This window comes from Orbicella franksi, chromosome 2 (genome assembly GCF_964199315.1).
Source record: "Orbicella franksi chromosome 2, jaOrbFran1.1, whole genome shotgun sequence".
Taxonomy (NCBI): Eukaryota; Metazoa; Cnidaria; class Anthozoa; order Scleractinia; family Merulinidae; genus Orbicella; species Orbicella franksi.
In genome coordinates this window covers 35390575-35403760 of record NC_138146.1, presented here as the reverse complement: position 1 = coordinate 35403760, position 13186 = coordinate 35390575, and the positions used below count along the sequence as shown (strand labels likewise).

The 13186-nt window shown below is 40.7% G+C and overlaps 1 protein-coding gene across 1 annotated transcript; it reads left to right on the top strand.

Moving 5' to 3' along the window:
- Positions 1 to 4000: 4000 nt before the first annotated feature.
- Positions 4001 to 8648, top strand: LOC145469920 (uncharacterized). Its single transcript, XM_081453737.1, has 3 exons — positions 4001 to 4058; positions 7737 to 8208; positions 8552 to 8648. Exons 1-3 carry the CDS (start codon positions 4001 to 4003, stop codon positions 8646 to 8648), a joined length of 627 nt encoding a protein of 208 aa, XP_081309863.1.
- Positions 8649 to 13186: the final 4538 nt, after the last annotated feature.

Sequence of the window (13186 nt, the reverse complement as noted above, 5' to 3'; positions counted from 1 at the left end):
ACGCTTCTCTCGCGCGCTGGCCGAAATGTTAATCACCATGATGAGCAAATATGAAGGAGAAAGAGTTTCGTGTCATGTCTAATATTATGTTCTCCAGACAACGCAGAACTTGGTCATTTCACGTTCCTTGTTTTGCGAAGGACGGCAAAGAAATGTACCAAGAATTGTAACGCACGTGCACAGCCATTGTTTTGCTCATTAAACTTTTTGTTTAGTGACGTTGCCGTTGCGTTGCCGTCGTGGTTTTCTTAAGCTCCCTGAACCACGACGGCTAACTCTTTTAAATTTTTATTTCGAATTCATTCAGTTTCGTGATAGCTTTGACAGTGATAAACAAAGTAGATGACTTTAGGGTACCGCGAGATTCGTAGGAAAAATATACAATCAATTTTTAATCGACGTTGTTCTCGGCATCGCCGTCGTGGTTTCTTAAGCTCCCTTTTAGCTCACCATGAGACGGGCGTGCTGTTTAGTGCAGAGTGCACTATTGGGATGGTTTAGGGGGCTGCTGTTCCGTAAGGCACTAAGCACCAACACAATAAGGTGTAAACTGTAATGTTTGTTTTATTAATTAATTTCAATTAATCAATTAGCCTTGCTGTAAGGGGGCTGGGTGGGGTAACTATAGGTACTCGTGTGCATTACGCAAAACGTGTCGTACTTACGTTTCTTTCACTGATAACTTGACAAAAATATATGTGGTTTTGCAAATCTCATGCTACCCTTGTGGTGCTATTCTCTTAAGAACAAAAGAAATTTGCTCCAAACGCATGCGCCGATTAGTTATCGTCAAAGTCGACTACATCTTAGCATTCTCGTCCCCAGAGGCCGCGCTTCTTTTGGCCAGCTCCAAGAATTGCGACCTCTGTTAAGGTCCAATTTTTGGAGCATGCGCAGAGTAATCGTTTCGCTTTCTCAGCCAATCAGATTTGTCAGATTTGACTCTGAGCATGCGCAGAGTGACAGGAAGTCCGTGAATCGCAGACTTCCGGTGTTGGACCTTCCCAGAGGTTGATACCAGAGGTCGCGATTCTTGTTGCTGACCAAATGGAGCGCGGCCTCTGGGGACGAGAATGATATGTTACGAACGTTGAGTGCTTTTCCTTGTGGTAGAATTAACATGACATGTTAGACGCATACGTTCTAACTTTGCTAGCGTGATAAACTCCGTTCTCGAGTTCAGATCCCGCCTTTTTTTTTTTTTTGAGTTATACCACACTCTCGTTTTGGCCGGGGATAATAGCTATATTTCAGGTAACGTCAGTTCCCCTATTTGATAATTAGATTAGTTCTTGTTTATTGGTGAAATGAAACTTTGCGCTTTGAATAAAACAAAATCGTTCCTCTGCGACTTTTCAGCAGATATTTCACTTTTATTTTCCATTCATCTCTAGCAGTGAGTAAAAAATACAAATCTTTCTTATATTTTCGTGGAAACAAAGGTATCTTGTTGCACACATTGGCGAGGAAAACAAAAGTATCAAGTTACAAACGTTGGCGTGAAAAGTACATTGTCACATTTGCTGCAATGACTTTTAAAACCGTCTCGACAAACGTTTATTGTAACTTATTTTTTGGCCTTGAAAGAAAACATAAACATGAAACATACACACTGCAAAGATTATGGCTTATCAAGTTTTTTTGTCCGCTCATATTCCGCTCATAGAGAACGGCATGGGTGAGGACCTATGTAACTTCTGTATCAGAGCCGTAAATTACACTCTACACTATCCGAGATTGTCTCACTAGTTTTGTATTCAAGCAGCACGTTTTTGTGGTACACAGCAGGTACGTGCGATTCAGGAGGCGTTCACACTACGTACGCCGAAGGAATTTGAAAACCGGTCAGTGTAAAACGCAGACTGCAGACGGGGGGTAAAATGCAGGCTGAGGGTAAAATGCAGACTGCAGACTAGGGGTAAAATGCAGACTAAGGGTAAAATAAAATATTAATAATAAAAACGAGTCATAAGAATAAAATAAAGAGTGTTCGTACCCGTAAAATGTCGAGTACAAAGATTGAATGTCTTTCACAAACTAGGCTCGATACCTACAAGTTTAGCTTGCCCTGTTGTTGTGCTGTCGTGCTTAGCTTGCCTTGTGTTCCGAACAATTCCAAAGCCATTTGAAGCAGCTAAGCCACGCAGTGGTTTGAATGTTATTAAGACTTTGTGCATGAAAACAGGATGAAGGAAATGCACTGCAAGAGTTGGTCGGTCCCAGACCTAATCGCGTAAACAAAATTCAAAATGGCCGACACGCAAACAAAGGTAAGATGCGTAGAATTACGATTAGTTCGGGCCCTTGTGGGAAACTTGGTTCAACAAAATGGGGAGGTCAAGAACTCGAAGTTGATAATATTATGTTTGACTAAGGCTAGGAAACGCCTTTTGGTTTGAGTTTTCGGGATTATGGAAAGAAAATTACGGGCACGCCTAAGAACACTCCGAAGTCTTCATTTGATTTGATCCTCGTGTTTTTTATTATCAATATTTTATTTTGCCTTCAGTCTGCATTTTACCCCTGGTCTGCAGTCTGCAATCTGCATTTTACCCTCAGTCTGCATTTTACCCCCGGTCTGCAGTCTGCAGCCTGCTTTTTACACGGACCGATTTGAAAACGGAGCTATATTTCTCCGGTTAGGCCTTGCGTCACGAAAACGGAGCTTTTCGAAAACGCTTTCCAAACTGGAGGAATTTGAGACCGCCGGCTTTGTGTTTTAGTGTGGAAAGAAAATATTTTGAAAACGAAGCTTTTTGAAAACGATGACGTTACCACAATCATGAAATTTGCCCGCATGGCCGAGTCCGAAATGGCAGGTGATTGTTGCGTTTTCACATTTCTCCGATTTCAGAGTATCGTTTCCCGGATCGGCTCCGCGGTCTCGTCATAAACTGTGTACGTGTTCTGTCAACACCGCTCAAGGACCTCAAGCTTTACCTTCTTCTGTTGAACGGAAGGACAAAATACACTGGAAACGAGGATGTAACTACCTTGATGAAATTATTCGTGATTTCTTGCAGGCATCTCTGGCAGTATTCTAGAATATAAATTTCAAGAATAATAGGAGTGATAATAATACCATTTTGCCAATGTAATAGTGCCGTTTTGCAGCATTTTATTATAAAAAAAATCATTTTCTTATTATTACTTTACAGTTATTTCTGGTACTAATGACGTCTATTTACTTAGTAACAATTGTCAAATTGTAAGCATTTGCAATTTTTGTTACCATTGCCAGCACATTTGTTACAAGAGTTAACTTTCCAACTTTACTTTACTTTCAACCTTTAGATTAAATGTCCCCAGTGTGGCACATGTAATGATCTATTTGTCAATATGGTACTCCTACGTGATGCTATTACTTGTGTATGTTTGTCTCGATTTGAATATTCTATAAATTGTTTGTTAAATTCCATAATATGTTAGTGTTACTAAGATAATATGAGAAAGTTTGTTTCGCGGCTGGGACGGGTTGGGAAAACATTTTGCGCAATAATAACGAAAATAATAGCGACGGTCGAGCATAATTAGGAATTTAAGTCTGTTTTAGGGGGTGAAGCTAAATGGCATATTGCTCAATTCTGGAGATTCTTGGTCGGCGTCACACTTAGTTCCTGTTTGTGACTGCGCGTCAGATACGCAGCGACGACGTGCATAGGATCATTCCTCTGCCTTCAAATTGACTACGGCACGAATACCTCGCTAATCTTCTCTCTTCACCTCAGTATAGCTCCTTCCTTTATAAGCTGGTTTGATTCAAATATTCAAAATTATGGACTCGAGTCACAATATTTAGCAATTTTGAAATGGAAACTGTTTCCGCATGATGTGACGTGACGAGGCGTAAGAGGGTGATGTGACCGTGACTAAATGGTGACCACATCAGTACTATGATAGTGAGTCATTCTGAAGATATTTTCACATCCTTTCTGTAATATTACTGACTATTTCCCTGATGCGTTTTGCATCACTTTACGCTGACTTCATCAAAAAAAAAATGATGGTGTATCGTCGTTTGTACGACATATCTGTTCTCCTGATTTTCGTTGCCACAGGTAAGCTTCGATATTTGTTATCCATTCATTCGAGATCGTTCGAGTGTTTGCGATTGGTTCGGTAATCGAACACAACTGATCGAACTCCAGCTTTTTTGTGAGTTCAATTATCGAACTCAGCCGAACCAACCGAACTAAACTGGTTTGATTTTTTCAGCAAAATCCTTTTGAAAATTTTTGCAAGTTCCCTTTCGGTACAATTGGCAGTTTATGCAAGAGTACACTTCATCAAGAATGCCTTCCCGAGTGTTCTTATGTCAATGTCAATGGCATTTACCACTCTTGTGCTAAGTTTACATTACCGATTATTGCCGAGTAACATTATTTTTGAGATGAAATAGCTCAACGAACGGCGTTACTACACTTACTTTTTGTTTGGCGATTGCCCGTTCCGAATTTTTTTTTTGCCCCTTTCCTGTCCTTTTTCGCGGCCCTTTTACTCTTTACTCTCTTTGGGTTTCACATTCTTTCTGGCTGCCGTAAAAAGTTCCGTGTTAATTGTTGGCAAAGCCTGGAAATGGGACCTTGATCAATTATAGGTATAATGGGCCATTTTACCACCATTTTTGCCCCAAAACTATTAACGTTGTTTTTCAATTTGCTACGTCAGAATGCCGTCGATATGCAAAACCGACTGTTGCGCGGATAGCTCTACTATCTGCTTATCAAGAATATCTGCATACCGTCGCAAGTGGTACAAAGAGCACCACCACTCAGTACGCGTATATGCGTGCTTGGGAGTTAAAGGGTTAATTATTTATTTATCAATATGATATTCCTACGTGGTATTTTCTTGTGTTTGCTATTTGAATATTCTATAGATTGTTTGCACTTTAGTGAATAAATTATTACGGGAAAATTCGTTCCGCGGCTGGGAAGGGTTGGCTGAAAACACTTTGCGGCGTAATAACGAAAATAATAGCGACAGTCGAGAATAATTAGGAGCGTAAGTCCGTTTTGGAGAGTGAAGCTAAAAGGCATATTGCTTAATTCTGGAGCTTGATGTGTCAACCCCCAAATTCCTCTCGCTTGGTTCCTGTTTGTGACTGTGCGTCAGATACGCAGTGAAGCGAAACCCCCGGGGGGGGGGGGGCACTGCCATATATGGGCTATATAGGTATGTGCCGCTGTGAAGGGTATGGTTTTCAAGCAGTTTACTCCAGGATAGGGTATATAAATCAGAGCGTTTGGGTCTAGAATAGGGTATCATTTTCCCCAAAACTGACTAGTTGGTTGAAGATTTTATCCAGACTAAGGAAACCAGGAATTGCCACTCAAAACTGTAAAAAAATCAAATTGGCAAGTTTAAATTTACGCAAATCAACCGCAATAGTGTCGATAGATGGGGGGATTTGGGGAGTTTACTCTAGTATAGGGTAGCAAAATTCAGCTGAACTAGCTCTGGTATAGGCTAAGGGCTCCAGGGACCCGGCGGCACATCCCCACCCAGAAATTCCCAAAGTGCCCCCCCCCCCCCGGGAGCGAAACACGGGACCGTGCACGTGATCATTCGCCTGAGCACAGCACAAATATTTTGCTAATCTTCTCTTTTCATCTCAACATAGCTCCTTGCTGTATAAGCTGGTTTGATTTAACTATAAATTATGAACTCCAGCCCAAGCCAGGACATTGAGTTGTTTTGAAATGGAAACTGGATGTGACGAGGCGTAGAAGAGTGATGTGACCGTGACTAAATGGTGACCAGATCAATACTATTATGTTGCGTCATTTTAAAGATATTTTCACATCCTTTCTGTAATTTTACTGACTACCAGCAATAAATAATAACGCTGATACGATTTCGATCATTTTACGCTGACTTCATCAAAACAATGATGGTGCATTGTCGTTTGTACGACATATTTGTTATCCTGACTTTCGTTGTCACAGGTAAGCTTCACTGCAGCGATATTTTTTATCGATCGTATCTTACACGAGCCAAATAAACGACAATCTAAATAACCGCTTGTTACGGAGTTCACCTGATCTCAGAGGAAGTTGAGGAACTGGCCAAAACGTAGTTGAAGGACTTCAGATTGAGTGAACAAGGGACAGTTTAGGGTTCAGAAATTTTACATACCATAGTTTCGATAATTTTAATTTTGAATTGTGGTCATGTGACATTCCCTTAGCCCATGGGATGAATTTCGATTGTACACTGTTTGAAGATCCTTTTCGGGTTTCAGGTAGTTTAATATAGAGATTTTGCTCCTGAAGCCCAATTAAGCTAACCCGTGCCAGGATAAGCAAGGATTTTGAGTTGAGTTTTGTAACTTTGAGGTGAGGTTTCTGTTTAAAGTGTTCGGCCTTCTATTTTAAGTTAATGATCTCAAACTACACAAAACAAAAGCAGCGAAAAACACTTGTATTCAAGAACAATTTATACTTCGGTTGAGTTTTAATTCTGGGTTAGCATTAACCGGTTTCCGAACAACCTAGCCCTGATTACAACAAGTTAACCTGGCATAAAAATGCTAATTATAATGATGCAAGGGACCGCAAACGAAAATGCTGCCGGTATACGTAGGATCTGTAAAAGATCTGATCAGCCAAGAATAGAAACATAACAATGAAGCAAGGCTGATTACTACGTGGAAAGCTAAGGACAACGACATGATAGAGTCCAAACAGAAAGCCAAGAATTGCAACCGTGGACAGCTGTTTCGTCCTGGTTGGGTCTCGTCAGCAGTGCACGGTGTAGCAGTAAAAAGTAAAGCAACCGGCTGAGGGGTATCGAATGGTCTTTGCGAGCATTTGCGAGCATGCGAACCTTGCGTTTATTTGTATCGACCCTAGTTACAATGAAGTTATAATTTTCTCTACTTCTTAGCTCTTGGACATTCTTGCAAATTATTGCTATCATGCTCTGTTAGCCTGCTCCTCTCAGACCTTCTCGGTGCAAAATAAACGTAGGAATGAATACACGTTCCGTGAAATAAGAAAAAACATCCAGCGCTCAGTCTAGCTCAGTCCCTGTTGTTTTTTGTTGCCCAACTCAGTTTATATGTTCAAGACTTTCAACTGACTTCGCCGTAACCTAATGTTTAAAGCTCGTGGACTCTAGATCGAGCAGACCAGAGATGTTATGGTTTGGGGCTGGAATTGGACAATTTTCATTCGATGTTCTAACAATTTCAATTTTGAATTGAAGTGTCAGGGCACACTTTAAACCTGAGGGATGCGTTTCGGTCCTTTTACGATCCTCTTCGGGTTTCAGGTAGTTTAGTAAATTGCGAATAGCTCTAATGATGTTTCAACACCCAATTAAAGTCTCGTTAGCCCACATCGCAATATGTGCCGGATTTTTGCGGTTTTGCGGAGCTCGGCAACCCCGGCAGAGTCCTCTTCTGGCTGATGTCATTGTGTTTCTTTCCTCGGTGTGCTTTAACCCTCACAGTTCTTCCATCTCTCAACCCAGGTATTATACATGAGCAATGGCTACCAGTTCAGGAAACTTAACAAAACTGCTGGAGGTGATGGGCAGTGTTGGGTCAGCATCCCATCCAGGGGGGAATGGCAATGCTCCTAGTACGGCTTCGTGCTATGAAAAACTAGGATAAAATCCTTCAGTGTTGACTAGTTGACCGAGTGCGACTTACGCTATTTACTCCATACAGAAAGGCTCGACTTATTCCCCTACTTCCATTACCTTCAATTTTTCCTCTTCTTGATCCGCAGTGCGTGGTCTAAATATAACACGATGTCTAGGACCTTACAACGATTCATACACATGTCCTGGGCTGTCCGACCCTCCTGAAAGGACACACTGTTGTATGTGGAATAGCAAGCCTGCCTGTTGCCCGCAGGGAGGTTCTTCATGCAGCGACAGTGCTGATATCCGAAATTATTGCCCGGGTCCTAACGAGGGGGATGATCGAACGCATTGTTGTGTATGGGACAGCAAGCCTACTTGTTGTCATCCTGGAGGTTCTACGTGTAATGACAATGCTGATATCCGAAGTTATTGCCCGGGTTCTGACGTGAGGAATGATCAAACTCACTGTTGTATTTGGGACAGTAAACCTACTTGCTGTTTTCCAGGAGGTTCTTCATGCGGTGGTAATATTCGAAATTATTGCCCAGGCCCAAGCGATGGAAAGAATGATCGTTTCTGCGCACAAAGTAGCGATTCCGGCAAGACATACTGCAGGTAAGATGCAGCTCAAATATCTCGTTTCTACTATGTCAAATTTACTTCAACGGGTTTTAAATAAGGACAGAAATATCCGAAACACAACGCAACGCACAAGACAGTATGACCGCCGCTACTTCCTCTGATAATAATCAAAAACTGAATTATTGAGTAGCTTTCTTTTACAATTCAGAACTTGGGCGAGAAAGATGTATAATTTGAGAAAAAAAATTCGGATGATCTTCTAGGATCGGCTTCGGTAAAATGATCACAGTATGGTCAGCTCATTAATACTGTCAAAACAGGCATTTAACAAGGATTGTTCTACTTATTATTTATTCTGTTATTTTCTTTTTTTCAGCGACAATGAGTTTGTAACAAAGTACTTATTTTGGGTCATTTTCGCAGGGGTTCTGTTTGCCGGGGCTGTTTACTTTTGTTGTGTTAAAAACTGTTGAGTTCGTCTCTATCCTTAATTTGAAGTTGGACAGTAAAATGTCGTAAGGTAGTTGTAGCTTTGTGGGCCACTCAGTCGCTTGTTGCAGGGGCGTGCGATGATATCAGAAGTACGGTATTGTCACTGTGGTAACAGGTGTTAGCTGTTCGTTTTTGTGGTTAGTTTCAGTAGATCGTTGAGTGTTTTGTCCAATAAAGTCAGCCTTTTAGTTGCTAGCGTGTTATATATTGATATCCAGATAGAACTGCCGTCGAACCTCAACTAACAGTCACCTCTCTGCAACGGCCACTTTTTTTGTCCCTGCGGACGGTCCATACATTTACTCTTTGTTAAAGAATAAAATGCAAGCAAGAATGTATTGGATATCTCTTTCTAGTATTCCTTGGCGGATCTAGGAGAGGGGCCCGGGGGCCCCGGTCCCCGCCCCCTTTCCCCCCCCCCCTCCCTTATTTTGGGTGAAAAAAGAAGAAATGATTGAAGGAAGAAAAGCCGGCAGGGCAAGTAAAACTAAACCGGGCCCTCCCCTTAGCTGAAAGTCTGGATCCGCCACTGGTATTTATTGAATTATTAAGGGAAAACTTGTTTTTGGTGCAGGATAATATGATCGTGGGATATTTCAGGGTATTTAATAAAGGTTACTTGATTTTCTGTTTCGGTATAGATCAAATTATACCTTCTCCTCATATTATGTTATTATGCAGCTGATACTTTAGAAGGAAAACTTTAGTTCATTCCTATTCCATTGAGCACCATTATTTTTCCGGAATTTTCCAGCTGTATTTACAGCGTTACCTTTATCTGACCAGTTTCTTACGGGTGCCAATCGAGATAATAAAATTTTAGTGAGGTTCAGTTTCTGAAACCACTCTTCCTGGAAATAGTGATTCTAGATTCCATAACTTATCAGAAATTTGTTTCCACATTTGCTAGCAAAACCTTATTCATTTTGTAGACCTTTTTGGCCATTGAAATTCGGTTGTTTGGTTGAAATTAGAGTCAAATTAGTATCTTCTTACACCTTGCACAAAGACAAAAAGAAATTGTGTCCACACCACAAGCAACATAATGATAACTCCTTGAATATGTTTATACTTCAGATCATGTACAATTAATAAAATGGACTGAACTAAGCAGGTCCAGAATTTAACAAAGGTCAACCCACAGAGGTGGAATGGTGCAATCTTATTCTTGTAACACTTATGCTGTAACAAATATTTAACAACAACTTTTACTTTTAAACTTAGTATAGTCTCTTAAGTTTAAATCTATAAAAACAAAGATTGTCACTTGAATATTACTTACGTTACCTTATTTTGCTCAACTACCTGTAGGATTATTTGCTAAGTAGCTTTGCGCGCTTTCGCGGTAGTAGTCCGTGCGATGTGCGGATGCTATATTAGGTTAGCCTAAAATTAAGAAAATGACATATTGACAGTTGATTGATGTTTCATGTGGTTGTTCCTTTAAAAGGAACGCGAGAAGTGAACTTCTTTTAGTTGATAAAATCAGTCAAGATCAATAGTTGTCAAGAGTTGCTGACTGCTGTAACTGAAAAGATCAGTGAAAATAAAGGACAAGTAATAAATTGAAGAGAGTGTTGGAGTAAAAGCTTATTTCTCCGAAGTTTGCCTCAACATTATTTGTTATACCTCCCAACTCAAAAACGTTTTTCGATATGGAGGAGAACGAGTCATGTGTCGTGGGTCAAAGCTCACTAACTCCCCAGGGAAACAACTTGAACTTTCGACTCGCACGTGATCAGGTCTTGCTTTTTGAAACCGCGGCAAATTTGTGAGCCAGCCGGTGTCAAGCAAACGATTTCTTCGCAGTTTGTCTCTATTTTTGAGTTGGGAGGTATAACAAAACACTTAATGACTGGTCCCGCGGGAAACGGTGAGTTTTGTTTCCCCTCGACCTCACTGTTCCCCTCGGCTTCGCCTTGGAGAACACTGAGGGTCTCGGAGAAACAAAACTCACTGTTTCCCTTGGGGTCAGTCATTGAGTGCTTATTGAACCTCTGCAACGGTCCTATCTCAATAACAGCGATAATAATGTGAGCCACACCTTGGTCTCTGTCTATGTTTGGTTTCTGTTTTTGAAAGTATTTTGATTGCAATAAACAATTGTGCAGTCAAACCTCCACTAACGGCCACCACAATAACTTACAATATTTAAAGAGGAAGCCTCTAAAACGGCTTCCTCTCCACAAAGCCAACGGCCACTAAGGCGCGTCGCAACCGCCACAATAACGTCTAGACAAAAGCCAGTTTATTAGCGACTAAAGAATGGTGTATAAAATCAACATTTTTTATTGTAAAAGTTCACGTAACTTGATTCGTTCTGCGTGTCGTTTGTCTCTGTTTCTGTTTGTTTTCTATTTTATTCAATTGATATATGTTCTCATTGTGTTACGTATTTATATGTTCAGAAACTTATCACATCTTCTGATATGTTACAATGAACAATATTTAAAAAAAACAGGTGCGATATTACACCCTTATCTCCCCATAACGGCCACCTCCCTGCAACGGCCACTTTTCCCCTGTCTCCAAGGTGGCCGCTGTGGAGAGGTTCGACTGTATACAATACAATACAGTATTATACAATCAATATTTATTATGTAAGAAAACATAAAACATGTGAAAGCTCATCAATTTAAAAAAAAAAGTGATTGCAGTTACAGATATTTTTCTAATAGTTTCACTAGACTTACACTCCGGAAAATTTTGAACTTTTTCTAATTGTTTTCATTCTCTACCCCTCCATTGCTCTTGATCTCCACAGCTCTCAAATCTGGCCTACGTTTTTAAAAATATAGTAATATATAGTAACATCTAGACTGATAGAACGCTTCTCTCGCGCGCTGGCCGAAATGTTAATCACCATGATGAGCAAATATGAAGGAGAAAGAGTTTCGTGTCGTGTCTAATATTATGTTCTCCAGACAACGCAGAACTTGGTCAGTTCACGTTCCTTGTTTTGCGAAGGACGGCAAAGAAATGTACCAAGAATTATAACGCACGTGCACAGCCATTGTTTTGCTCATTAAACTTTTTGTTTAGTGACCTTGCCGTTGCCGTTGTCGTCGTGGTTTTCTTAAGCTCCCTGAACCACGACGGCTAATTCTTTTAAATTTTTATTTCGAATTCATTCAGTTTCGTGATAGCTTTGACAGTGATAAACAAAGTAGATGACTTTAGGGTACCGCGAGATTCGTAGGAAAAATATAAAATCAATTTTTAATCGACGTTGTTCTCGGCATCGCCGTCGTGGTTTCTTAAGCTCCCTTTTAGCCCACCATGAGACGGGCGTGCTTTTTAGTGCAGAGTGCACTATTGGGATGGTTTAGGGGGCTGCTGTTCCGTAAGGCACTAAGCACCAACACAATAAGGTGTAAACTGTAATGTTTGTTTTATTAATTAATTTCAATTAATCAATTAGCCTTGCGGTAAGGGGGCTGGGTGGGGTAACTATAGGTACTCGTGTGCATTACGCAAAACGTGTCGTACTTACGTTTCTTTCACTGATAACTTGACAAAAATATATGTGGTTTTGCAAATCTCATGCTACCCTTGTGGTGCTATTCTCTTAAGAACAAAAGAAATTTGCTCCAAACGCATGCGCCGATTAGTTATCGTCAAAGTCGACTACATCTTAGCATTCTCGTCCCCAGAGGCCGCGCTTCTTTTGGCCAGCTCCAAGAATTGCGACCTCTGTTAAGGTCCAATTTTTGGAGCATGCGCAGAGTAATCGTTTCGCTTTCTCAGCCAATCAGATTTGTCAGATTTGACTCTGAGCATGCGCAGAGTGACAGGAAGTCCGTGAATCGCAGACTTCCGGTGTTGGACCTTCCCAGAGGTTGATCCCAGAGGTCGCGATTCTTGTTGCTGACCAAATGGAGCGCGGCCACTGGGGACGAGAGTGATATGTTACGAACGTTGAGTGCTTTTCCTTTTGGTAGAATTAACATGACATGTTAGACGCATACGTTCTAACTTTGCTAGCGTGATAAACTCCGTTCTCGAGTTCAGATCCCGCTTTTTTTTATTTTTTGAGTTATACCACACTCTCGTTTGGGCCGGGGATAATAGCTATATTTCAGGTAACGTCAGTTCCCCTATTTGATAATTAGATTAGTTCTTGTTTATTAGTGAAATGAAACTTTGCGCTTTGAATAAAACAAAATCGTTCCTCTGCGACTTTTCAGCAGATATTTCACTTTTATTTTCCATTCATCTCCAGCAGTGAGTAAAAAATACAAATCTTTCTTATATTTTCGTGGAAACAAAGGTATCTTGTTGCACACATTGGCGAGGAAAACAAAAGTATCAAGTTACAAACGTTGGCGTGAAAAGTACATTGTCACATTTGCTGCAATGACTTTTAAAACCGTCTCGACAAACGGTTATTGTAACTTATTTTTTGACCTTGAAAGAAAACATAAACATGAAACATACACACTGCAAAGATTATGGCTTATCAAGTTTTTTTGTCCGCTCATATTCCGCTCATAGAGAACGGCATGGGTGAGGACCTATG